The 27976-nt window shown below is 42.6% G+C and overlaps 1 protein-coding gene across 6 annotated transcripts in view; it reads left to right on the top strand.

Moving 5' to 3' along the window:
* The window catches only part of Asph (aspartate beta-hydroxylase), a 202511-nt gene that overhangs the window by 126622 nt on the left and 47913 nt on the right, over positions 1-27976 (top strand). For all 6 annotated transcript variants that reach the window (XM_055603353.1, XM_055603350.1, XM_055603352.1 and 3 more), the window contains 6 exons: positions 830-915; positions 5285-5371; positions 11950-12100; positions 13984-14120; positions 22156-22254; positions 24057-24146. In XM_055603353.1, the coding sequence (XP_055459328.1) occupies positions 830-915; positions 5285-5371; positions 11950-12100; positions 13984-14120; positions 22156-22254; positions 24057-24146 (650 nt within the window). The remainder of the gene's footprint in view (positions 1-829; positions 916-5284; positions 5372-11949; positions 12101-13983; positions 14121-22155; positions 22255-24056; positions 24147-27976) is intronic.

Raw genomic sequence — 27976 nt, 5'->3', positions numbered from 1 at the left:
AAACCACTGGCCAAATAAGTGATAAGATTCAGCTTTGCCTTAAGACATGAGGCATCCCTGCAGGAGTGTCTGATTTGGGCTAGGAAAGTACAAGAGGGATATGATAATAGGAGTCAGATGGGGGAAGGACCAGCAAAGAGACATGTGCATGGTGAAGAACAGGCAGGGAAGAAGTGAAAGCCTCAGGAAGAAGCAAGAGGTGGGGAGAGAGCTAGCAAACTGAGCAACATTGGGAGGCTTTGCCAGTCACATGGCTTTAGTGAAAGCATAGTAGTATTTTCAACTGAGAAACATAAGAAAAGTCATTTTGTCTAGAAATTGGCATAAGAAATGGTGCTAAGAATAAGAAGGGAGCCTGCCGTGTTCTCATTTAGCAGAAACACAGAATCCATGGGGGTGGCTATGACTCATAGGTCTTTCTGTCAAGTATGAGCGTGGATCACGGCATCCCAAAGTAATGACAACAGTAGGACAAAGACAGCTGGCTACAAATCACCAGAATGGGTCTAATAACATTAAGGGGATTGTAAGTAACCAGGAGAATGATGACACTGTTAGAAAGTGACTTCTTCAAAATGGTGTCCACGTTCGGTTTGTGCAACAGCAGTTTCTGTGCCATGTGGTGCAAGGTAGCCTACAGGTTGGCAGAGTCTTCCTCGGTATTACCGGCTCCGTGCTCACTGGTTGAAAGGGAACTGGAATATTCTTGTTCTCGTAGTTTCATGCTAGATCACAACACCAACCTGGTTTCTCAGCCTTATTTTTGGTTACTGCCTTGACGAAAAGCAAGTTAAATAGAAAACCTCTCTCTTTTTTTTTTCTCTCTCAGTTAAGAAAAAGAAGCCTAAACTTCTGAACAAATTTGACAAAACGATTAAAGCTGAACTTGACGCTGCAGAAAAGCTCCGGAAAAGAGTAGGTTGCTGCTTTTTGTTTTCCTCAAAAATGTGTAATGGTTTCATTGTTAAAAGCTTGGGAATTGCAGGTTTGTGAACAGTGTAATAACAATAGCAACAACAATGGTAAATGACAAAGAAACAATCCTTGACATCCCTGGGCACCTCAACACCTTTCTATGTGAGCTGAATCACGTGGGACAAAACTGCACCCAAGGGACACAGAAGAAGAGAACAAACCACAGAACCTCTGGCTCGGTGCTGGCACAACTCCATTGAGTTCTAATTACTTGGATTCCATAACCGCTTGGTCACTGTAGGCTTCAGTTTTCTCATTTATTAAAATGAAAATGTTATGCATTAGTCCTAAATCCCTCTTGCTTTTTATAAAACTGAAAAAGAAAAAAAAAATTATCACTGCCAAGTGCCACCGTACTACCATAATTTAACTATGGTTTAATTAAACTATGGTTTAACTATGGTTAAATTAAACTACCATAATTTAACATTAGTGCAGACACAAAGAGTCTCAGCTAGCACCTGTAGCCATGAAATGGCTCACACAGGCTTAGCATTCTCCTTGCTTAGGTAAAGCTCGTGACAACTTTGCTCTATCATCAAGTAATTGAAATGTTCTTTCTCACTACATGGCTCAGCTTTTGAAAACCATGAATAGACATTATATGGAAATCTTTATCTCCCATATAGTCATAGTCATGTAATACAATAATAACATAGTCCACAATATATTTATTATATTGTGGTTAGGATCTGTAACTAACTACTTGCTTTTCTTAGGAATTTCTTTTTTAATTGTATTTAAATTTTGGGTCTGTGATGATCATTGGTTATGCTGTTGTGTGCTTTTCTATTGAGCAGCCATTAGCTACAAAAACATAGACAAAAAGCATGCAAGCAAGGGAACAGCAATAAGAGAAATGTGCAAGTTAGGAATGGAAGTGGGACACGTTTGCACTTCTGACCTGTTTATTGGAAGAGGCAGAAAGAGCCTCTGTAACCAGCATTAGACAGGACTCCACAGCTGAGGTTTGGTCAACCCTGTCACCAGCAGATAGAAGCAAGGCCTCCAGGGGATCCTACACAGAGGATGGTTCACTGCACCTAGATTTTATCAGATAAAAGGATTTCTTCTGCATCTACCTTGTTTCACTTCATAAATAAAGCAAAACCACCTATGGGGTTTTGTTGTTTGTTTTTGTTTTTGTGTGTATGTTTATGTGTTTGTGAGTGTGAGAGGTGGGAAGATTTGCATTTCTTTCTCTTTCTCTGTTTTTTCCCCTAGACAGGGTTTCTGTTTCTAGGCTTGGCTGTCCTGGACTCACTTTGTAGACCAGGCTGGCTTTGAACTCCTGCCTCTACCTCCCTGCGTGCTGGGATCAGAGGCATGCACCACCACACCCAGTGAGATTTGTATTTTTTTAACCTAAATGAATCAGGGATCCTCTTTGCTCATCTCGTTGTGTTTCCTTCATATTCTCTGCTCTAGATCATGCATGTAAACATGAAGGAAGCTGCAAGTACAGGTGTCTTTTGGGCTAAAATATCAATAAAGGACTTTAAAGAAGGAGTTCTCTTTGTTTATAATGAACAATAAACATGGACTGGGTTACCAAGGAGCTCATAAGTCAGTGGGCTTTCAAGGGCTGGCACTGTCCAGGGGGTGTTCTCCAGTCTTGCTCATTTGGAGAAATTATGGTGTTTTCCTCTAGGAGCACTGTGAGCCTGTAACAGGACCAATTAGAGGAAGGAACAGCAGCCACGCATGTACTTCTGCTCTAGAGACGTGTTATGACAGAACCCCCAACATAATTAAGTCTTGTATATGACTGATTTCACAGCTAGTGTTTCCAAAGGGTACCACTCAGTATACAAGAATGCTTGAGAACTGTGCTGGGGTGCCCCAGACAGCTAGTGCAGCCTCATCCATGGCACACATCCAGATTCTGCGCCGTGGGGACGCGTGTGCTTCCTTTTTATCTTTCAGCCAAAAGTATATAAAATCACATCACATTTGAATAACCAAACTGTTAAAGCTTGTTAAAGGTACACACCTATTTATTCATCGATTGTGTGTATATGCATATGTGTGTGTACATGGGACACACTGAAGTCACACACTGTGAAGATCCAAGGACAACTTGCCAGCCTCTCTTCTCTCCTGCCATGTGGGTTGCCAGTACCAAATTTGGATTGTCAGTCTTAGTGACAAGTGCCTTAGCCTACTGAATTATCTTGTCTCTGTATCATTGAATTTTTAAAAATGTTTTTGGAAAGCTCCTTTATCCCTCCCCCCAAACACACACAGGGTTTGATATAACCTAATGAAATATATTCATTCGTTTTTGGAATTTTTTTATTAAAATGGAATTATTATTATAGTGGTAATATAAATGTAAGTTTTTTAAGGGAGGAGGTAGTGTTTGTTCTCTGTTTTTTTGTTGTTGGTGGTGATGATGGTGGTGGTGCTGATTTGTTTGATTGATTTTGGTAGGAAGTGGGGGTAGTAGAAAATACAACAAAGCCATAATAAGATGAACACATCAAAGATCCCACCAGGAGCTTCAAAGCATGCTATGGGGCTGAAGTCACCTCTACTTCCTTGGAGGAACAGAAGCAGACTAGAGCATGTTGTTCAGCCAAATGGCTGTCCAAACCAAGCCCATAGAGCAATGCTTTGGGTGGGCAGTGAAGGATCTTGATGATCCCACGCTTCCCACATCACTCCTGTGGGCTCTGCATTCCATGCAGCTTCACACAAAACAGCCCATGTACTCATCTCTCCAGTGACCTCTCTACATACAAGTAAGCTACGCTGAGGAACAGATCTTTTAGGCAATCCATTATGAATGCTCTGTACTTTTAAAATCAGAATGTGTGTTGAGTAACAGTATCGATAGCTAGGAAAGATCTGGAGGGAAAGAAGCAGACTAAAAACAGACACACTAACACTGTAATCAAGCCACGTGTGAGCAGCTATGGTGAGTCCCTAAGGAAGCCACACAGCCTGTGGGCTTGAGGTGATCCAAAGGATGCCTAGGAAAGCCAAAATATACTACTTTTGCTATAAATTTTGTCATGAATCTTGGCGCTCCTTGTTTTTGGTCTGTTAGTGGCACACTTGGCACAATGACCAAAAAAGTGGCTGTGGCAATTTAATGTTGAATATGAAATAAGCTAAAGAAGGCCCACCAAAGGGTAACCAAATTCGAATCAAAGTTCATTACTCGAAGAAATGTGATTATTTTAAGAATCTACGTGGAAGTATTATATTATACTCTCCATTTAGTCCCTAAGAAATGTAGTCCCTGACACTGGTACACTGAAAAATGACCTCCCTGTTTCCTGGCTGTTGTCTTGGCAACATCTTAAAAATGGGGCTTTCTCGGTGTAATTTTCATGGAATATCTAGAAAGGACTGGAATGGGCCATTTCCAGCAAGGTAAACAGAGATTTGGTCCAGACAGAAGAAAAAACAAGCATGTATGTGTATGTATGTATGTATGTATGTGTGTGTGTGTGTGTTGATATGAAATTAGAAGAAGAGATTAAAGCAATGCAGTCATGGGCCACGGGATGCCGACCTCGTTGGGAGCTAGCTTGGCATGCACTTAGTCTCTCACGGAGCTTTTCTGACACCTTGATTCCAACATCATGAAACGGGTTTCAGCCTTTAGTTCTCCAGCCATGAAATTTGTTGTAATTTGTTACATCCCCCATAGGAAATGGATGGTATTTATTTTTAAAGAACCGTCGAGGAGGCACTTAAGAGCTCATGCATGCCTCAGAGGCAGCCATGTGTTCCACTCAGCCAGATGAGCCAAATCGACCCTGACTTCCGCCAGAGACCAGCACCATGGCCAAGCGGCCCTCGAGGCCTCCTTGTTTATTCTTCCTCCTTCTCAGACACTGCAAAGCTATGGTGACGCCTCATTGCCTCCGACAGGCCCAAGGCATCCTACTGCAAACGGTGTTGGCCCCCACATGTAACTTAAATATCTTCATTAAGAAAACATGTGGGGGCTCTATAGATCGAGGGAAAAATGTGGTCATCTTCAACAAAATTCATTTTTCATCATTATCAGCACACATCACTTTAAAAATTAAGAGATAACACTCATTACAGTTTCATGTTTGTTACTTAACACAGCTTGTTGTTTTTTTTTTTTTTAAAGGAGGCAACTCTGTTTAGCATTCAAGAAAGAATTCTAAAAAAATCTGACTAATCATTTGGTGACTATTAAATAACAAAACTAAATAACAAAACAAAATTAAATAACAAAACAAAACTATTAAATAACAAAAATATTTGTTATTTAATAGTTATTTAATCAACGGGATTGTATTTATGAGTTGTGCTTCTCTAACAGGGTAAAACTGAAGAAGCAGTGAACGCATTTGAAGAACTGGTTCGAAAGTACCCTCAGAGCCCACGAGCGAGATACGGCAAAGCACAGGTACCTGGGCCCAACTCACCAAAACACTTTGCTGGAGTTCACACGTTCTGTGTAATCTAGTTTTTTATTCTCTTGTGTTTGCTTTTCTTTTTTATCTGCGCCTCTTATAATTTCTAGATAGTCAGTTTCTCAAGTATATGCATACACTTGGAGCCGTGGGTGGCATTTTAATTAAGGCAGTTTTCAGTACTGGATGCTGCCGACTCCAGAAACATCCAGAGAACTTGTCTCTCTGGCTTTGCAAAGAACATAAAGTGGGAGGACACCTTTGCCATTGGTCCTGTGTCACCCCTAACTACCTTCCGTTTGAATTTTCTCATGGTTTTGATTTCAGGCTCCTTGGAGCTTTGGGACTCCATTGTGTATATGACTAAAGAGTATAACTCTGCCTTGAAAAGACCTTTTCAGACTGTCACTTGGACGGCACTTTGTTTCTTGACTAGACACATTTCTTACCAGGCACCTCCCTCCTCGTTTCTTTCCCTGTCACCTCCTCTTCTATATTTCAACTGCTGTCACAAGGTTTGGCACACTCACCTGCAGCTTCCTGAACCAACCTGTGCTGGGAATGTCTGCTTTGCATTTGTTTGAGAGTCAGATACGATCACAAAAGAGGACACAGAAATGGCTCAGCACCAAATAGTTGATTGTACTCCTGACAGAAAGACAGGAAGTGGGTACCCTGTGCCCTCCCATGGGAAGGATGGCAGCAATGCAAGGCAGACCGGGAAGGAAGGTTTAACATGATCTTTCGGGGCTTTCCCATGAGAGAAGTCAGGTGAGGTGGGATGGGGAGTCCAGGATTGCCTGGCTTGAACTGCACTGTCAAGGCCGGGGCCACAGGAATGGCTTTTGGTTGCTGAGCATCTGACCCCAGGGTGACTAAGGCAAAGGATGTCACCTCCTGCGCAGCAGGGCTAGAGAGAGGAGGCCGGGCTGTGGGCTGCGTGGGCTGCATATGAAGCCTTGTTTGCTCTTCTGCCGTCTCTCAGACAGCAAAATCCCTGGAGGTTTTCTGAGGTTTCCACTGTTATCATATACAGACAACATGAAAATGTTCCCAGTGTAATATAAGGGAGACCTGAGGGCTACTTAACTCCAGGTATGTAGTGAGAGCCCACTGTGTCAGGCTCTGTTGGGAACTAGATATATAGATCCATCAGCAAAAATGTACTCACAAAGCTCCACTGTGAAGGAAAGAGATTGCATAAGATAAGGAAGTAGCACGCATAGACTTTCGAGCGGTGACTGAGGAGAATAAAAAGAAACAGGGAATGGACACTAGCTAGGTTGAGGGTGTCAACCATGGTAGAGAAATGGTCACCAGGAAGGTAATATTTGAGTGAACCCTTGAAAGTTTTTATAAATGAACACCTTGTTGAATCTTACAAGGCACTGAAAATAAATACATTAGATCATATCACCTAACAGTGTACGCTGTAAGCAAGGGAAGAGGGCAAAGGGAAGAGCGCACACTTATTACGAGTCTTGGTTGTAGCTGATGTGAGTGAAGGTGACAGAGAAGACAACACTTTCTTGAGAGGAGACAGTAGCTGAGGTGTGTCACGGTTGTGGGAGAAGCTGTCCAGGTAGAGGGAACAGATAAAGAGAGACTGTGATTCAGCACAACTATCTTGGCATCAGAAACCTGAACAGAGAGAGAGGCATGCTGGTCGGAAGTGGGTTACGAGAGCAGAATCAGATGCACAGAAAGGAGGAGGAAGTTGGAGTGTCAGCTGCATGAGTTGCTGGCGGCAGGCATGGCCTGTGGCCTGGCCATGGAGGGAGATAAGGGCAGGGATAGATTAGAGATGGCTTTAGATAGAAGGGCCAAAGATAAAGAATTGGCCGGTGACCCCTGGTTTGCTGTGAACAGCTGAGGAGACGGTGATGCCAATTAACCGACCAAGCGGAACCACGGGTTTGACGAGAGGCTGAAATCAGGAGTTTGCTTTTGATCTGGTTTGCAATTGCAGTGGTCATTAGATAGTCCTGTGGCTGCATCAAGGAGACACTGGGTTTATGGAATTGGGAACTCAAGAGTAAAGCCAGAGCTGGTGAGCAAAATTGTCAAGGCCATAAAGCTCCTGCAGTCCTCCCTGGGGGCGGAGGAGATGAGAAGAAATGGGTAGAGAGCTACCGATGGACGTTAGTGAAGCAAGGAGCAGCAGGTGGCATTTCCTTGTATGTGGGGGTTAGTTTTTAAAAACTTTTTTTTACATTTCTTTTATCTTTTTCTCCGTACTCCACCCCAATCTCTTCCCACACCCCAACACCAGGTAAGAGAGAGAAGGGTTAGTGGGAGACGGGGCAGGTTCCCTTAGCTGTTTCCTGCCGGTTAGGGTCGTTGGCTTCCTTGGAGCCAGTCCCATCCTCGTTTCAGGAGATCTCCAACTTCTTGTCTCACAACAGCAACCAGGAACAGCCTCATTCTTTCTCTGAGCTCCACACCCTCTGGGCTCTGGTATTTATTCTCTCTCCAGAGTCCTCAGATTTAAACTATGTGCAGCTGGCAAAGAGTTCCTCTCAGAGCCCACATGAAGCAAATAGTCTGCTGCTGTGGACCATCTGAATCAGTCCCACATCCCACACCTGGGACCAAAACAGAAACATGTTTATCTCCACAATACTTGTGTGTGTTCCTCCCAGGAAGTCACACATCTACAGGAAGTGTGTCTAGCTCTGAACTGAAGGTGGATGCTCTGATCCTTTCTGTCCCACTAGAGGGCAATTAATTCAATTTTCATTAACTAAACTTGCACAAATCTAAGTTGTTAGACAATCAATGCAAATAAGTTTCCCTTGTCCTTGCTGTGTACCAGGTTTAGTGTATAGCAACTCTGTGGTTTTGGGCCATTGTCCTCTAACATTGGGAAACTACTAAGAGAAAATGTTTGTTACCAAAAGATCCAGAATGTCCATAGAAGTGATGTGCCTTGTTGCTAGTGTCGAGTCCTTTGATTACAGAAAGCTCATTAACAGGAGAGAATACGGTTGTGCAGATGTTAGTTATGGCAAAAAAAAAAAAAATGTTTTGTACTTTCCAAGTATGTGATTTTAATCATGGTTACTGGAGCCTCTGCAATGTGATGATCTCTGTATGTGTAGTCTTCTTTCACAGGAGGAATTTAAGATGTGGGCCTCGGGCAGTATTTTTTAATCTCTAAGCTACTACGCTACAGATGTTATTGATATTAACACTAATGTGGCATAAAACAAAAGTTAAGCATGGTAAATTAAATTTTAATAGAGTAATTTACAGGAAACTTTAAATTCATATGAGTTTTAAAAATAAAAATCGACAGATTTTGTAAGGAGGACTAATCTGTGGCTTTTTTCATTCTCACTTAGCAAATTAACCAGTTTCTTGCAATATCTCAACAGAGCCAGAAGAGCCAGCACCAAGTAAAATCAAACTATAGTGTCTGTGTGTTTAAGGATCACTGATACATCGTGATGATAGCATCTCTGTGAAGGTCAATTTTGAGCAAGTTCCCTCAACAGTGAATGCAAAGGTCTTACATTACAAACTGAATTCATTTCATTATCTTTCACAATCCATTGGTGGCTCTGAAATACGAAGTGACACATTCCCTAGGAAGTTTGAGTGAATTAGTCCATCCACAAAAGGCTGTGTGACAGAAATGTCCTGTGGCAAAAGTTCTTTCTCAGCCTGGCTTGTGTGAGCTATAGATATAAAACTGTTAAAAAAATCATGTATACATTTCTGATTTCTATACGAATGTTGTTAGTCCCATTCATCTGCGTTCCTAAGAATTTCATGTTGTTATGATAGTTATAGTTGCCTAAAATGAAAGATCCAGGGACTTGAGAAGGGAAGGGCACATGGATTGTATGTCTTTCTCTCTTTCCAGCCTGGCTTTAAAGGATAGGACACCTGTCTGTCTGAGGATTATGGAGGTCAGCATTTGTCCTTGCGCTAACCTCGCAGAGCCCTCGGTTCTGTTGGGAGGTTCTGCAGACTCCAGGCCTCTCCGTGGTCTCTGTAGAACTCACTCGATTCATGTTGTTTCTCTGTACTTATCCATCAATAGCCATAGTCTTGGAGGTTAACTCTCTGTAGCCAGTGGGAGCATATGTGCCCAGGATGGATCACTGAAATGGGACTTCCTGTCCCAGGAGCTGAATCTGCTGGATGAGCCTGCTGTGGATTCAAAAGTCGGTTGAATGGTCTGATGTGTATTTCCATCAAGCAAGAGTGAAATGCTATAACAAATTTTTCTTCCTTATGAATCCACGTCTATCCACGGCTTCCACTGAGCTCTTATTATCCTGGGAACCTTATCCTAACCAATGCAGGTTAACACATTATTTGATGTGCTGCGTTCTGAGAAGGACTGTCTCACAAATGTCTTTATCAACTGGTGTTGGCTTTTGCAAATTATTTCTTGTCTGAAGGTGGAGAAACGAGGATTTTCTTACCAAAGTCCTCAGATTTTATATATTAGCCCAGCACGCAGTTTATTTTAAATAGTAGTTCCATTGCCATTTTCTGATTAAAGATTTCACATAGTACTTTCACCATCAAGCCTGTTATCCTTTTTTTCCTTGAGTGCTGATCTTTAAATGAAAGTCTGTAAAATCTGATGAGCTATTGAATCTTACACATTCTGCCTATTTTCCTGTCTCTGGTATTTCATTCCCAATTTCAAGTTAGGAATTTGGGATAAAAGTCTCCAGAGATTGACACAGATGTACCGATTCCTGTGTCCATCTATTGGCAGGTGTGAACTTGTCCCCTTTCCTTCTCACCTACTGGAAGTCTTCCTTGTGTTTGTGCCCTCTCGTTTGTCATCAAATAGTTCCTTTCCACTGGGTCTTTTGCTTCTGATGAGAAGCTACAATGCACTATCTCATCCATAAGCCTTCTCCCTGGGCTCTCAGCTCCCTCTCCCAGTACCTCTACCTCTGGCCGCTTTTAAAGCTAGCCCTCCTGCAACCTTCCCACACTCTCTTGATACTGCTCCACTCTGGTGCATGTCTTCAACAATCCCATGGAAACAGTGATGCCAGGGCCATTGAGTCTCCACAAGTCCATTCCAATGTCTTTGCAATCCTCCTCTTGACCAACTTGGTGGCCCCTTGGAACATAACTTCTCTTCTTATAACCTTTGTATTCCACCTTGTCTCCGGGGCATCGATGTGTTGTTGAGGTCTTCTTATGAAACTCATTTTTATTGTCCTATTTTCTCATGGGAGAAAATGTGCCTTCCTAACCTCTAATGATCTTGAAACATTGGATAATTTTAGAATTTAGTCCTTGGAACTCTTCTGAGTCTATAAAGGCTCTTCGAGCTTTCCAACTTTAAATACTACATACATCCTTCCTTGACAACTCCAATGTACGGGTCCTTAATGGCAACTTCTCTCTGAACTCCACACCTAGAAATGCACCCTCTGAGTGTTTATCTCCACTTGACATTTGGTTTACTGTACCAAAAACTGAACTCCTGATTCCATGTTTCTCCAAGACCTGCCTCTGTCCTATTGTCCCATTCTCAGGGGATGGCATCCCAGTCAGGTCGTCACTCACACCAAACCCTGAATTCATCTCCTCTCTCTTTATGTCTCTTATAAATACACTCACAGCATCTGTGGCTCCCTTGGCCCACACCTTCAAGATGAATCTGTAATCCCATCTCTTCCTACCACTCACCACAGCCGCATTAGCCCAAACAACTGCTGTCCCAGGCCTGGCTTCCCTGCTTCTGCCCATCTCTTAGCCTGCTCTCAGTGCTGTTGCTAGCACAATCACTTACCTTTCTCCTCACGGAATAGTTTAGACCCCTCAGTAGTTTACCAGGCCTGGATTGCCTGATGGCAGCATCTCTGCCCTCCTCCCCTACACTCCTGCAACCTTTCCTTCATCCCTCGTTTCGTCAGAAAGCCTCTGCGCCTGCTTTTCTCTCTGCCTCCAGCGATCTTCCTCCACAGCCTCACAGCCTGTCCCCTCTCTCAGACACCCCCATTGTCCCCATTAAACCAGTAACGTTCCCATTCTACATTCATCATGCATCAGTCTGCTACTTCTATGCCCAGCACCTCTGTTTGTATTTATCATTTAATCCTTTCCTAAATTGAAGGAAAATGGTCTCATCCTGATTTGTTCAATTAGTGTGACACACACACACACACACAGACCAGTGTCTGGCCCCTGAAGAGAGCTATTAAATGAGTGAGTGAATGAATGAATGAATGAATGAATGAATGAATGAAGGGGTTAAATGAATGAGCCACTGAGCATACAGATTGAAGAACAGAGGCCTGTCTATAATGTTCTCATATATTATTACGTTCCTCCCCATCAGCCCTACACAGTATTTTCTTGATCTTACTGTCTTCCTTCCCATCTGTAACTTAATGACAAACTAAGCTTTCAGCAACTTCTTGCTGTCGAAACAGCAGTTGCCCTGCTTTCCTTTGCTTGCATCCTTTGAGAAGGAAAAGGTCTGTGGTCTCTTTAACAAGCATGCCAAGAGATGACTGCCACAAATGTCTGGGGGAAATGACAAGCATGGAGGTTACAGGGCACTGACCTGTCCGGGGCCTTCCTCCAGTGTGAAGATGACTTGGCAGAGAAGAGGAGGAGCAATGAAATTCTGCGCAGGGCCATCGAGAGCTACCAGGAGGCGGCCGACCTGCCTGATGCCCCCGCAGACCTGGTGAAGCTGAGCCTGAGGCGACGGTCAGAGAGGCAGCAGTTTCTAGGTGAGAAGCAGAAGCACGAACTTGGTGGGAGGTGGAGCATGTCCGTCTTCAGTGGCAGCGACATGGCACCTTCTCAAAGTCAAGTGCCTAGGAAGAAGCCTGGCTTTTAGCTCCCTGAAACTTGTCTGTCTCTAACAGACCTTTTCTACATTTGACCAGTAATTTAACCTCAGTAATTGTGGACATGCATGTGCGGTGGGAATGTGCCAGTCTGTCTGTGTACACACACACACAAGTACCTATATGCATGTACAGAAGCACATATCTATGAGTGTCCAGCCCGGGGAAAACCTAGGTGCCATTTCTCTTTTTTTTTAAGACAGGGTTTTCAGTGGCCTGGAGTGCTTCACAGAGCCTAGACCAGCTGGCTTGCTAGTCCCAAGGCTCTGCCTGTCTCTGCCTCCCAAACAGGGGATTACAAACCTGCACCACACATGTGGCCGGTCTGCTTGGATTCTGGGTATCACACGCAGGTCTTTGTGCTTGCCAGGCTGGCCAGCTTGCCAGCAATTGAGCTTTTCTCAGACTCTCATAACAAGGCCAACAGCTCCTGAGGAAGGGGTACGCAAGGTCGTCCTCTAGCCTCTGTTTTCACGCACACACGTGCTTATAAAAACATACAGAACCATTGTGGAGTTTTACACTAATTTTTATTTTTTTTTTAGAACCTGTTAAAATATTATTCAACTTAGAATTGTGGATTTTCTTCGGTTCCCTCTCAGTTCTTATACCAAGATATTTTCTTGTCTCCCAGCTGTAGATCAAGGTGTCTTGTGACGGTGTCTCACCTTTCACAGAAATTCTTCCGTTTTTTTAGTCTCTTCTGCCGAAGCGAGAGTGAGGCAGAGTCCCATGAGGAGGCTCACGGGCAACTGGAAAGATCCTGGGATTGCAGGGAGATGGTCTCCAGTAGAGCAGGGGACCAGGACACAGTGTGGACAGGAAAAGCAGCAGGTGTACTTCTGTTTGCACCGTTGGGCCCATTGTCCTGTAATGACCTATGGGCAAACCACTTGGGAGTCATGACTGGGAGAGCATCACCTGGCAATGGGGCACAGACCACAGAGTAGATAGGCCAAGTTTTCTTCCATGAGGAGAGCAACAGCTGCATTCTCTGACTGAACCTGTTGGTGCCTCCTGCTATACCCTCTGCAGGCAATTAATCCCTGTAAGGTAGCTTTTTATAAGTGCTAGTCTTAGCACTTTTTTTTTTCATTTGCTGTTTTTTTTTTTTTCAAGTTGTGGCAAAGAACAATGTCAGGGGGCCTGGGCTATCTCCTTCTAAGGCCTACAAGTAAGCAGCAGCTGGAGTTTCCTGAGCCATCTGGTGCACCGTAGCCTGTCTTCCACCAGAGGGTCCCATAGCACTGGAAAATGGCTCCTCTGCACCTCAACTAGATCAGCACCTAGGGGACAAGTTACATCTGTTAGAGGAAGTGTCTACAGCGGAGCCTGTTCCATGCCCTTCGGTGACCATTGAAGTATCATTACTGACCACTCAGCCCTAAGCCAGACTTTTACTATCTGTGCTCTATCTAAAATTTAAAAGCGAATAAGCCAAAATTGTTTCAACAGAATATTTTTCTAAGGAATTGGTAACTGACATTTTCTGAAGAAGGAATTTCAGATAAAAATGCAAATGTGAATTGACTCAGAAAGTAAGCATACCTTTACAATTTATGATTGATATTGTATTTAGTATCTACACATAGCCATTGCGGATAGCATTGTAACTGCTGCTCAGGACTTACTAATCCATTCACAGCTGAAGTCAGATGGAAGGTGTTTTTCAGGCTCTGTTAAATCCTCTCTCACGGTTTGTATTCTCAGGACAAAGGAGCTCATAATAATTTTTATCCCTGTTCATCTTTTTCCAACATCAGGTCACATGAGAGGCTCTCTGCTCACCCTCCAGAGACTGGTTCAGCTGTTCCCTAGTGACACTACCTTAAAAAATGACCTTGGTGTCGGATACCTCTTGATGGGAGACAATGCCAATGCCAAGAAGGTTTATGAAGAGGTAAGCACTGGTCTTCTATGAACCATGCTGTGTTCATGGTTCACAGTAAGAGTAAGTTCAAGTGCTGATCGAAAATTACATGGAATGTGCACTGCGTCCTGTTCTCTTTATCTTGAATGAAATAGTATATAAGTTATTATGAGTGCTAACATATTGTGGACTTGGTTTTCCCATTGCTCTTTCTTTCCTTCACACCCTCCTAGAGGCAGAATGTTGCATCTAGCACACACTGGCCTCAAACTCATGGCAATTGTCCTGCCTCAGCCTTCCTGATGCTGCCATGACCATTTTTTCTCCTTATTGCTGTGTCACCATTGTACAAAGTGATAGACCCCATAACGTCTATTCAAGTATACCTATACATTTACCATATTGGTCCCTATATCTTGATTGGAACAATTTAAATTTTAGTTAACTGTGACTTAAGCTTCATTTTTATCAATCTATCGACAACTTTCTAAGGGTTTTCTTCATGATAGGAGTAGGGAAGAGGTTAATAATGAGGTTGATAAATGTAAAAATTAGAGTCTTTTCAAGTTTCGCAAGTATGAGCCTCTCAGGCAAAAGTAGTAGATTATACAGTTTTCAAAGTGGCATTGATGTTTCCTTCCCCTGGACAGGATGGCTTTCAAAGGCTTTCTGCATGATAGTGAATGTTTTAATAGATAACCTCTAAGTCACAAGTAACTAGGAAACTTAGACAGCTGGTTCCTTTAGGCAATGAGGGAATTTATTTGTATACAGCCAACAGGGTACTTAATGAACTTTGAATCAGGAGAGAGCTAAGATCTCCATAAAACAAGAATGGATTCATGTCCATGTTCTTTAACTTGGGCCTCTGGATCAATGGTTTCCAAACTGCTGCCTGTGCGTTAAATGCAACTACGGTGACCTAGCTGTGTAGCCAAAGGGTCCCTTCTGCATTGGAAATGTCAACAGTAGCAGCCTCACCCGCAGAAAGTGCGTGCACTCAGAACGCGGTGCTTGCCTCCGTTGCTATTGGTGCTTAATTGAAAAAGCATTGACTTTTTGAAGCTATTGTCTTTCTACCCTTGTCATCCTTTTTAATGTGTTTGAGAGAGCGGAAGTTGGGCCTTATCTCTCTATGGCATCATTCATACCTGAACGGGAGGACTGAGACTACAGCACTGCAAATGTGTCATCTAGAAAAGACCTACCTCAGTCCATAAGATAATGGCATGTGGGACATGGTGTTTGCTCACATACCCAGTGTCCCTCTCCTCCAGAGTTTGACTAAAAGAGACACCTTGTCTTGGTGATTCAGGATCTTATCAAAGTAAAAAGAAAAAGCAAATCTTAAAGGACACAAAGTGGAAGTACAGGGTCCTTCCTTTCTTTTTGTCCCCTCCTTCCCATACTGCCTTCTTTCTCCTCATAAAATCCTTTGTTTCCCATCTCTCTTTTTTTCCTCTCCTTCTGGTATCCTTCTCTCACTCCCTGATTTTAATCTAATGTGCCCAGTGAATTACTCTCTCTGAGCCAACACGTATGAGGTCACAGCAGCTGCGAGCTCGTACCGACTAGCATCTAACTGCGTTTCACATCTCTTCTTCCTCGAATACTCTCATCTCTTCTTCCTGACACTAAGTCTCAGAAATGTGAAGCATTTTTCTTCACCTTGAAAACTAAAATCATGTTGTTTATGCACCTGAGACCACAGTCTCCCCTGGTTGAGCATACTAGGGTGCACGAAGCTCCAAATATTGCCGTGTCACACAATGGATTGGTTCTCTTTTCAAAGAAGCATTAACACATGGCAAGCAATGTGTGCTCCTCATTTTCTTCTCCCTCTTCCTTCTAAGCTAATGAGCTGTGGCTAATGGATACTCTTTTTCCCAACCAAAGTTTGGCCTGGTGTGTTTATCTCATTTTCCAAGTTCATTTCAGAAAATAATACCAGGGTTGCATATTTTTCTTCACATTGATTTTTGAGTATATTTCTAAAAGTCATTGTGAGATCCTATTTTTAGTTTTTGTTTGTTTGTTTTTCTGCTTTTGTTTTCAGCCCAGAGACTAGCTTTACAGAGGTTGGGTAGAGGCTGCTCATGCCTGTAGTTTTTGGAGGCTCCTCCCACATTTCCTTTCCAAGCCAGCATCATTCCAAGTTCTTCGATGCCCTCCCCACCCCCCACACACAAGTTTTGCAGATGCCGTAACTCAGCCAGCCCACATTCATGAAACGCACACACACCAGCTCAGGACCTGAGCTTCTCGAAGCAACACATAGTGTGTCTTCATGGAGTCTGGGACCAAGTCAAGACTTGTTCAGTTGTTTTCCCAAATAGATTCACCCTCCCAATGCTGTCACCCAGACACTGATGACCTTTTGCTGGAACTGACCCAGATCCCTCTGCAGGATTGCTGCCTTCTGACCTTCATCCACCCCAAGTACCACCTCGTCATAGCTCTCAGCTCCCACTCTGCTGTGCCTCCCACACCAGGGTCCTTTAAATATCCTTTCTGGTGTACGCTTCCAGGCCAAAGTGTTCAATCAAATGTTTGCAGTTCTTTATAGATTTAAGTGTTGTCTATTTATATACTGGATATACTTTATAAAAAGTACACACCCCCCCAAATAAGACTGTAAGCTCAAATGAAATATTTAGAATGCCTTTCAAGTTTTAGTGAACTGACAAAAATCCTTTCACTCTTACTAAAATGTTCCTATTTCGGTATCATCACTGTGAAGTGCTACTCATGGTTTGGTAATATCTGTGCATCTATGATGAATCTATTCTAAGAGCCGGAGTATGCCTCTAGTGTGTTACCCTGCAGCGGTGCTTTGCTCCACGATTAAGTGAGATGAGGATTATTGGAAGCACTGTGATAGTAGAAACAGTCAGACAAATTCTGACAACAAAGTTGGGTAGTATATACAATACGACATGCAGAAAAATCAGCGATTCACATCCCAGGAACATAAAGTATAATTAAACATTTTCTCATGCTACTCACAGTGACACACAATTTAAAGCATGGATTCTCTTTTGTTATTGTATGTTTTGTTTGTTTTACAAGACAAAAAAAATTTAAGAAGGGATCCAACAAAAGGGCATTCACTTTTTGGAGGCAGAGGATGGGGTGTGGAAAGAGGTTTCCTCTCTGTAGCCCTGGTCTCCCTGGCTGTCCTGGAACTCTCTATGTAGACCAGGCTGACCTCGAACACACAGAGCTCTGCCTGCCTCTGCCTCCCAAGTGCACCAGTATGCTGGGCCTACCTTCTATTCTTGTATTTATCTTTTATTATCTCCGGTAGCAATCCAGGTAAAAGATTCCCTACAAGACAACGCTTGGTTTCTTTTCCTGGTCTGAAATTGGAGTATGACTGTATACAGAGAACTCTTGAAATACCTGTAGAAGACCTAGGTCAGACCCATACATGTCCCTGATCTCTGGGAGCCCATTTGAGTCCTAGTCAGTTGATTCTGTGGGCCTTGTTTTTGTGTTCTTGAACCCTCTGGATCCTCCAACCATTCCTACCCCTCCTGTGGAAGACTCCCCAAGCTCCACCTAATATTTGGCTGTGAGATTCTGCATCTGCTCCCATGTGTTGCTGGATGAAATAAATTTCTCTGGTCTGTGTGATGATTATGCTGGCCTCCAGTCCTGGCAACATGCATCCTGTAAGCATGACAAAACTTTAGGTCAGAGGTTGTATGGCTGGATTGGTGTTCCAATCCTCCACTTGAGGCCTTGCCTGATTACAGAGGATGGTTAGTGCCCCCATTGCTAGGAGTCTTCACTAGTGTCACCCTTGTAGATTTCCTGGAGTTTTCATTGTACTAGGTTTCTCACTCAGTCCCAAAACGCCCCCCATTTTGAGTCATCTCTTCTCTCCCTCCATGTCCCCACTCCAACCTGATCTCTCCTGGCCCCATCCCCATCAGCCCCCAGTCCACTCATGAAATCTGTTCTATTGCCCCAGGCAGATCCTTGCATCCCACCTTAAGTTCTCCTGATTACTCACCCTCTCTGCGTCTGTGGACGGTAGGATGATTATCATTTACTTCACAGCTAATACCTACTTATAAGTGAGTGTATACTCTGTCTGTCTTTCCAGGTCTGGGTTACCTCACACAGGATGATTTTTTCCTAGTTTCCTCCATTTGTCTGCAAATTTCATGATGTCATTTTTTTAAGAGCTTAGTAATGCTCCATGTAAATATACCACATTTTTTTAAAATCCATTTTTCGATTGAGGGACATCTAGGTTGTTTCCAGTTTCTGCAGTTAGGAATAAAGCTGCTATGAACGCAGTTGAGCAAGTGTCCTTGTGGTAAGATGGAGCATCCTTTGAGTATATCTGCATCTTGAAGTAGATCAGTTCTCATTTCTCTGAGACACTGCCATATGATTTCCAAACTGGCTGTACAAGTGTGCACTCCGCCCATCAATGGAGGAGTGTTCCCCTTACTCTGCATACTCGCCGGGATGAGCTATCACTTGTGGTTTTGATCTTAGCCATTCTGGCAGGTGTAGGATGGAATCTCCAAGTTGTTTTGACTTGCATTTAAAAAGTTTAGGTATTTTGTGTATTCATTTTTATTGAAATTCTGGGAAGTCTTTAATTTCCTTCTTTACTTCTGCCTTGACCGAGTAGTCACTGAGTGTTGAGTTGTTCAGTTTCCATGAGTTTGTACACTTTCTGTTGTTTCTGTCATTGCTGTAAATCAGCTTAAATCCACTGAGGTGTGAGAGAATGCAGGGAGTTTCTTCTGTTTTCTTTTATCTGTTGAGGTTCCCTTTGTGACGAAGTTTGTGGTCAATTCTGAAGAATGTTCTATGAGGTGCTGAGAAGATATATTTTTTTGTGTGTGTTCAGGCGAAATGGTTAGGTCCATTTGAGTCATAACATCTGTTAGTCCATTATTTTTCTGTTTTACTTGTGTCTGAATGACCTATCCATTGCTTTGACTAGGGTGTTGAAGCCTCCCACTATCAATGTGTGGAGGTGGATGCATGACTTAAGCTTTAGTAATGATTCTTTTACAAATGTGGGTGCCCTTGCATTTGGGGCATAGGTGTTGAGAATTAAAACTTCATCTGGGTGGATTTCTCCTGTGATAAGTATGAAGGGTCCTTCCCTATCTCTTTCGATTAATTCTGTTTCAAAGTCTATTTTGTTAATTATTAGCAGAGCTCTATCAGCTTGCTTCTCGGGTCTGTTTGCTTAGATAATCATTTTCGAACCTTTTACTCTGAGGTAATGTCTATCTTTGATGCTGAGGTGTATGTATCGTGTTTTCACATCTGTTCTGTTAGTCTGTGTCTTTTTATTGGGGAATTGAGTATATTGACGTGGAGAGATATCAATGGCCAAGGATTGTTAATTCTTGTTATTTTGTTGTAGTTGGTGGTGGTGATGGTGGTGTGTGTGTGTTTCTTTCTTTGGGTTACGCTAGTATGAGATTATTTATTGATTTATTACCTGCATTTTTGTGGGTATAGTTAACTGCCTTGGATTGGAGTTTTTCTTCTAGTACTTGCTATAGTACTGGATTTATAGACAGATACATGGATAGATAGATGATAGATGGATATAGACAGGCAGATAGATGATATTCAGGTGGATAATAGGTAGATACAGAGATGCTCTAATATCATTTTACATTTTCCTGGGTTTCTTGTCTGTGGGTTTATTAAACCTGTGGATTCACTGCATTGCCATCTACAAAGTTAAAAACACATGTAAAGGAACTGGTACAGACAGCACTGTCAGCTGTTTTGGGGCCTCAGCCCTACCCATCCTCCTGATTCTGTATGTGCCAGATAGGATTCCTGCCTGTCCACCTGCAAATTAGCATGGAGCTGTGGCCCTGCTTCCTAGGAAGTGTACTTCAGAGCAGAAGTGCTGGCAATTTCTTCTCCCTAAGGGATTATTTTTCTTGTATTCCTAAACAGAATGCTTTGTGATTCAACACGCAGCTTGTCTTCCTTTCCATTTTTTTACGCCTATTATCTTGTTTCTATTTCTTCCTGTGTGTGTGTTTGTGTGTGCATGGGCACATGCGTTTGTGTGAATATGTGTATGTGTGTATGTGTGTGTGTGTCTGTATGTGTGTTTCTGTGTGTGTGCATGTCACATGTCGCCTGTTTGTTTCTGGAAGCTGTTGGGTCATCCTTGTCTGCTGCAATTGTGTCTCCTGTATTTGACCGAGAGCCCTTTGAGAGAGAAGATTGTCTCGTTCTTGTTTGTATTTCTGGGGCCTAGAATTTGGTGGGTTTTGAAATCCCAGTAAATGCTTAAATACAGTAGTTACTTGAGTTGATGTCTGTGAGCCTGCAATAGGCATGGATGTTATCCATGCAGTGCAGTATTTAGGATTTGTTTGCAGCAGAACCATGATTGGCACTGATTCTGTTCAGTCCTGGAGGTTCTTTCTCACTGCAGGGTCTGGTTTGGGGCCTGTGAGCTGAAGAAGCATGGCCTGTGCCTGCAGAGATTCTCCTAGGAAGGAGAGCCCAGCGTGTACCCTTCTGCACCTTTGAGCTGCTGAAAGTTTCCTGTCACCAGGCACCAGGCTCGGGGCATGAGCCATGAGTCAAGCAAAGTCCCTCTGGAGCATAGGTATTAGAGAGGGAATAAAGTATCCAAATAGGTCAGATGGTGATAGGTCCTCTGAGAACACAGAGAACTCGGGGGGCACCTACGGCTGGGAGTGGGGTCTGTTTTCTAGTTTGGAGGTTGTCATGAGTCAAATGCATCGGAACGGTGTAGTAACGTTTGACCAAGGACATTCTCACACAAGGGAGGACCCACATGGCTGCCCGAGGGGAGCGCCAAAGGGGTATCGTGAGTGTAAGAGTTTTGTGGCAAGGGTGTCTCTGGCTTGCTATGAACAGCAAGGAGTCTAGAGTGTCTCAGAGGGATGGCTGGAAGGGATAGACAGAACAACTCCCTAACTGGCTCAGGGACAGAGAGGAGAAGAACGCAGGCATCTTCTCCCTCTCAAGTACCACTCGGATCTTCACCGTCTTCCTCTTTGTTCAAGAAATTCATTTCCTAGGTAGCCCCACAAGTCAAATGCTCTTGCGCTGATTTCTCTCTGTTAATATTTAATTTAGGGGCACTTTGCATAATTTATCTTTAGATCATAATAAATGCGTGTAGTGGTGAAAAATGGGGCAGCTTTGTGAAATACCCACCTGCATTTTATCACAGGCTGTTGGATTTTTTTTCCACCAACTTTATATTGAACATTTAAAATCATTGTGCTCCAAAGAATCTATTTTTACTTCGTAATTATTAAGCCTGTTATTTCAAAATAATCTCACACTTCCAAAAGGTTGCTAAAGTAGGACACAGGTTGTCCTCTCAAGTCCCAGCCGTTCTGTTCACAGCCCAGAGTCAAAGAATTTACTTCTGGTACCTCACTAGGCTCACACACAGGTTCCCGACATTTAAGGATTCTCCAGTGTTGCTATGCAAGACCCACAAGGCTCAGTTTACTCACGCCTGCTGATATGTCAAACCTGTAACAGATCCTCGGGTAGTTTTCACCCTCACACCCATGGAAAGCACAGGCGATTTCGGCTGTCAGCTACTTCCTCATCATTCAATTCGGTTGTACTTCGAAGCAGGACAGCCTCAGGAGTGCTGTATCGCCTGCAGTGATGTGGGCTCCGTATTATAGCAGGGGTCATTTCCATGGCCATGGCAGTGCCCCTGTCACGCCACCGTGGTTGCTCTTAGGCTCCCCATGCATCTGTAGCCATTTCCTCATCACTAGAAAACTTTGAAGTCATTATCAATCGGCAGTTATTTTTCTGATTGCAGTGTTAAAGACACGCTCCAGCAGTCACTGCCTTCCCATTCACAACTTTGGTTCAGCGAGCGTGAAAAGCATCTTGAGTTGGGAGGCAATGGGTTTGTTTTGTTTAATGATGGCAGCGAGACAACACTACCACAGTGTTTGAAACAGTAACATCATAATCCATTCTAAGAATGTGTTTTGACAGTCACTTGTACAGTTTCTTCTCTGTCACAGCAGCTCTTTGTTTTCTTTGAATTCAGGTTCTGAATGTGACACCGAATGACGGCTTTGCTAAGGTGCATTACGGCTTCATCCTGAAGGCGCAGAACAAGATAGCTGAGAGCATTCCGTACCTGAAGGTAGCTGCCGTGGTCTCCTTCCCATCTGCTTTTGTAGTTATGGCTCCTGAACTGATTGTCATGCATTGACGAGTCTATGCTATAATAGAAGTACCACTTGCTCGGCGAGGTAGCACACACCTTTAGTCCCAGCGCTCAGGAGGCAGAGGCAGAGGCAGAGGCAGGCAGATCTCTGAGTTGGAGGCTAGCCTGGTCTACAGAGCAAGTTCCAGGACAGTCAGGACTACATAGAGAAACCATGTCTCAAACCAAAAAAAAAAAAAAAAAAAAAAGGAAAAGAAAAAAGAAATATCTCTTGTGTATTATTCACACACTGAATATCTAAAATGTGGCTACTATGACTGAGAAAGACAGTTAAAGTTTAAGTTTAATTTGTTTTGTTTGAATAGTAACAATGTGGCAGCTAAGAGCAAGCCCCACTGAGGGAAGAGATTTTGAGAGCTACGGCTGGCTTTTGTGACATCTTCAAACAATTCTCGCTGTTGGAATTGCTGCCTGTCTTGAGAATTCCCACACTCTGTGTGTGTCACACAGACTTCTAGATTCCTACCTGTCCCACAACCCTGGGGCACAAGGCTGAGCAATGGTGCCCCTCTAAATGGCTTGTTTTCCCGTATGTCCTGGCTGTCGTCGAATACTGCAGACCTCTCCATTCTTTCCAGAGCCATGTGGGTATGTGCACTGGTGTGCCTTAAAGTGCCCTCACATCTGTGTGTGTATATATGTATACAGATATAAATTTTATATATAATATACACATTATACATTATATATGCATTATATATATATTATATATAATATATATATATTATATATATATTATATAATGCATATATAATGTGTAATGTGTAATGCATATATAATGTGTAATATAGAATGTATAATCATGGGAATGTGCATCCACATTATGAACGTGGAGGTCAGAGGACCACTTGCAGGAACTGTCTCTCTCCTTGGGATCTGGAAATCAAACTCAGGTCATCAGGCTTGGCAGCAGCAAGCACCCTCCCACACTCAGCCATCTTGCCAGCCCTAAGATAATGGGCCTTTCATGGGGAGACCTCAAAGACGTAACCTTCGGAAAAGAAGTCTTGCTATTAAACTATTTCACACTTTTGTCCATTGTTTTGCTTTTCCATATTCAATCTTTTAGTATTTTCTCTTCCCTTTTTTAAAACAAAAACAAAAATATCAATTCCAGCACCTAGGTGAAAAGATGGAAGAAAGAGCAAAACATTTCACAATAGAAAATGTTTAGTAAAAGTTACATGTGTCAAAATTCCAGTTGGCTTGACGCCTGTAAATTTAGTAAGAAGTCACAATAATTGCTTGTGGCACATTTGTTTGGGGTAGAAAGAAATACCACTTAAACTTGGACTGCCGTCGCTTGGAACACAAGCAGTGAAGTGCTTGGGTTCAGGGATAAAAAGACTGTAGGTGGCATATGGTCAGACTTGGAGAGCAAAATAACTGTGAAAATACCCAGACAGAGGAATCATCTGCAATATTGAAGATGATGGCGCCCTCTGCGAAAGGAGACAGCGTGCATGCTAATTTATGCGCCACTCCAAAAGCAGTTAATTATGACCTATTGTTAAACTTAGATCAATCATCTCATTTGATTTTTTGCACTGCAAAATAGACACCAAATTCATTGTCCAATTTTAGTAATGAGATGTAATTTTCAAGGTCTCATGTTATCCTGGGAGATTGTATAGTTCAGATATAAAGAAAATCTGCAGAAATCAAGGAACGAGACCACAGTTGTTAGCCTTCACAGACGTAATACTGTCTTTTTCCAGGAAGGAATCGAATCCGGGGACCCTGGCACGGATGATGGCCGGTTTTATTTTCACTTGGGTGATGCTATGCAGAGGGTCGGGAACAAAGAGGTACTGCTGAGTGTGCTTGTGACTATTTCCAGTAGCTGATAGAGTGTGTGTGTGTGTGTGGGGGGGGTACTTCTAGGAACCAGTTATAACTTTACAAGCATTTTTAGCATAAATTATGAAGGCAATGTTCTGCTAAGAGGGTTTGGATCTTATAGTTTGTTTATTTTCCCCCAGGTATCAAATGCATAATCTGAAAAGTGCCTCTTTTGGTATTATGTGTGTGTGTTTATGTGCGTGCGTGCGTGTGTGTGTGTGTGTGTGTGTGTGTGTGTGTAACTCTGAGTGTATCTATGCATGAAAAGAAAGGTAAATGCTGCTTTGGGAAAGTATCTTTCAAACTAAGATATACAGAGGTTTCTAAAGTTGTTTTAATTTTGAAAAGCATTTGCAGAGTTTAATTTTTGCTCTATTTTAGAATTTCTTTAGTAGTTGTTTTTAGAACCAACTGTTTGACTAGCCCCCAAGCACAGTGGTCATAATGGTTTTAAATTTATATTAAATTTAAGCTGAACTTTTATAGCTAGGATAATGACAGAGACCAACATACACACACACATATACACAAGATGTAGTAACTAAAACAAGTGACATAGTATCTTCTTGGGCATTATCTTTTTCCTGAGCACAGTTGTTAGTTTATATAAATATGATATTGGTATGAAATCATGTGCCATAAGTTTCTAGCCTTTTCCAAATCTTGTGATTTACATCCTGATAAACAAGACCCACCTCTTCCATCCTACACCATTGTAGGAATTCTAACTCAGCTGTCTTCAAAAAAGGCAAATGAGACAGTGAATCTTTGTAACCACTGCCTTCTCTATGTGACATCTAAGGACAACATAGCTTCAGATTTCTAAATTTAGTAAGAATCTAAGACCCTCTGAACAGCTGAAAGCTAGAGAAGCAAGGGGTGTTGTGACTGTACAGTTTCCTGCAAGAAACGGGAACAAACTCAGAGCAGTAGAGGTTTGGATGATTGGCATTTCCCCCTTTAACCTACCAATCATTTGACTAAAATAGAATAAGACGCTAGAAGTGAAGAGCAGGAGGGGAGAAGAAATCGCTGATGGGTAGTCATTATTTCATTCCTTCATGCTTTTTGAAGTAAAAAGAACCCTCCTTTGACTGAGAAGGATGAGAAAATGGCTGCCACAGTATCCAACACGAGGTAAAAGTTTCTGTTCAATTACTGTAAACATAATTGTCACTAATTAATTTATCTTTGAACATTTTGTGGTACAGGGCAAAGACAGATGAAAGAAATCTACTTTTATCTCATATCTTAGATGAAAACAGCTCTTACTTCAAGGACAATGAATCCGCTACTGAACACTTGTTATGAGCCTGGTATTTAAGCCTAGGGGACTGTTCTACCAGCATAATTGTCATTAATATGCAAAGAACAGTACAGTCCCTGAATTTGGAAAGTTCGCAAGGATTCATCCTTACACGGAACAGAAACACGCCCATAGAAGCCCCACATTAGCATAACCCAGTATTAGGTGTTGAGTCTGCGTCTCAGAGCTTACCTGCTGGGAAGCAGCTGCCCTCTGCTCTCCTCCATGGAGCTGACCCATCCTGAAAGAGGATAGACTTGTGGGAGGCAAACCCACAGCTTTGCTGTCTGCGGCAAATGAGAGAATGGGTTTCTGATGAACGCTTCTTTTAGTGGAGGAGAGAGAGCGGAAGACAAACCATGGCGGCCCTGAAACACTCGAGCTTCAGAGGCTCCGTAACGTCAGTCCAGGTTGTCTTCATATCTAGTCTCGTTCTCCAAGTGCAGATTCGCCCCGGGTCTACTGCCAGTGTGAGGGCAGTGCGTGGAGATCACACAGAAAGATCGCTCTTCTCCTCTGAATCATTTTCCTTTTCGATTCTGCCTCCGATTCCCTCACGGCCAACTTCTGACTCACAGCTGGGGTCAGCCTTAGCTCCTCCCTCTTTTCCTCCATTCCTGAGGGTCAGTTCTGAGGAGCAGGGTTCCTGGGCTCATTGGCAGTCCCGCTTGTTCGGAGGACGCCGATTCCAGTTTCTTATCAGCCACCCCAGTGATCTTTGTAAGCATCTGGCTGTTCATTTTCTACCCAGCCACATTATTCTCCAGATATCTGTGATTCAAAATAGAACAAAGCCCTGCTTCCATGTCATGTCATTACAGTTCAGCACAGGCCAAGTGGCCACCCAGAGTTAGCGCCAAAAGTGTGTCTCCTGATCCCAGTGGACAGACACTCCAGACAGACCAGTTCAAGCCCAATCTCTCAGGACAGATCCATCACACAGATTTCAGAATTGGAGTCTTTCTCTGTGTGTGTGTGTGTGTGTGTGTGTGTGTGTGTGTGTGTGTGTGTGTGTTGGTGTCTGTGGAAAGAACACATAGCAATAACCTGACAATATAGAAATGACATTGATGTAGAATACATGTAAGAAGGTAGCCCAAGGCTGGGGATGTAGCTCAGGTCCTAGAGTGCTGGCCTACTCTTCCTGTCCCCAGCACCACATGAAAGGGGTTTGGTAGTACCTCCTGTAATACCAGCACTCGGGAAGTAAAGGCAGGAGGATCAGAAATTCAAAGTCACTTTCAGCTACACGCCAAGCCCGAGGTCCACCTGGGCTGCACGGCCCTGTTTCAAAAGAAAAAACAAAAAAGCAAGGTAGCTGACGAACTCCTGCTGCAGCCTCGCTATTCTTCTTTATGAATGTAAAACTCCTGATAAATGACCTCTGTGTAGAGGCTATTTACACAGGTTTCTTATTTAACTAAATATTCTAGCCCACGTTTTTAAATTCATCCTACAATATACCAGTAGAATGAACTTTTAAATTCCTGATCTGTCATCAGTCTGACAAAGGGGAAATGACAGAGGAGTGCAAATCCAAGGCTGTTGTTGAGTGCGTACTGGTCACTGTGAGCATCAGAGCAGACTGTATAGATAGTGTGAACAGGTACTATGAGGCCCCCCCCCCTTGCTCGGGCGTCCAGCACAGGACAGCCCGAAACCTCAGAGCCCGAAGGCTGCAGCGTGGGCCACACTATCTGCTGCTTAGGTTGTCCTATAATTACCTTTTTCTCTACTATTCCGTCAGTACGGCAGTCCTTCAAATGAATTACTGATGATTCAAAAATTAATGAACTACCAGACTTTAAAAAAAAGAATCATATATTGTAATTAATAGTGTTCAGTTGAACAGCAGAAGGCTCCAGAAACAAAGTCTTAAATTCAAATTGGCTGAAACCACAATGATCAAATTAATTTCAAAGATGAGTGCTATTTTCTTTTTTTTCAGCCTGATTAGCCATTTTAACTTTCTGGGCTGTCAATTCTGGGCCCAGCTTACATGTGTTTCAAGGATAACATAGAAAAAGTATTAGCATGTGTGCTCTTTGAGATTTTAATGAGAAAGATAATTAAGAATTTTTTATGGTTTCAAAATATGATAAAAAGAAAGAGAATTTAGCTTTTTTTTTTTTTTGAGGGGCCTTGTATTCTTGCTCAAGGAATTTAGCTATTATAATCCTCAGTTGTAACATTTATAAAATGGAAATATTTGAGGCTGCTAGAAAGATGTGATGATGTCATTTGAGTAAAGGCAAACAGTGCAGTGTTGTGGCAAATAGGAAGGACATCGATCCTTTACTATGTTAAGCAATGAAAGCTGGAAACATGATTGTTAAACTCTTTCAAAAGTTTACTAGTTTCATACACTAAAATATAATTTATTTACTTCCAAGTTCTTTTAAATAATAAAAAAGAGTCAATAGTTTCTATGTTTAAATTATTATGTCTGGAATTTTACAAAGAAGGAATTTAACATTAAATGCTTCTTTT

Source organism: Psammomys obesus, unplaced genomic scaffold (assembly GCF_907164565.1).
Source record: "Psammomys obesus unplaced genomic scaffold, mPsaObe1.curated_primary_1811, whole genome shotgun sequence".
NCBI classification, from domain to species: domain Eukaryota; kingdom Metazoa; phylum Chordata; class Mammalia; order Rodentia; family Muridae; genus Psammomys; species Psammomys obesus.
This window is presented reverse-complemented; position numbering and strand designations above follow the sequence as displayed.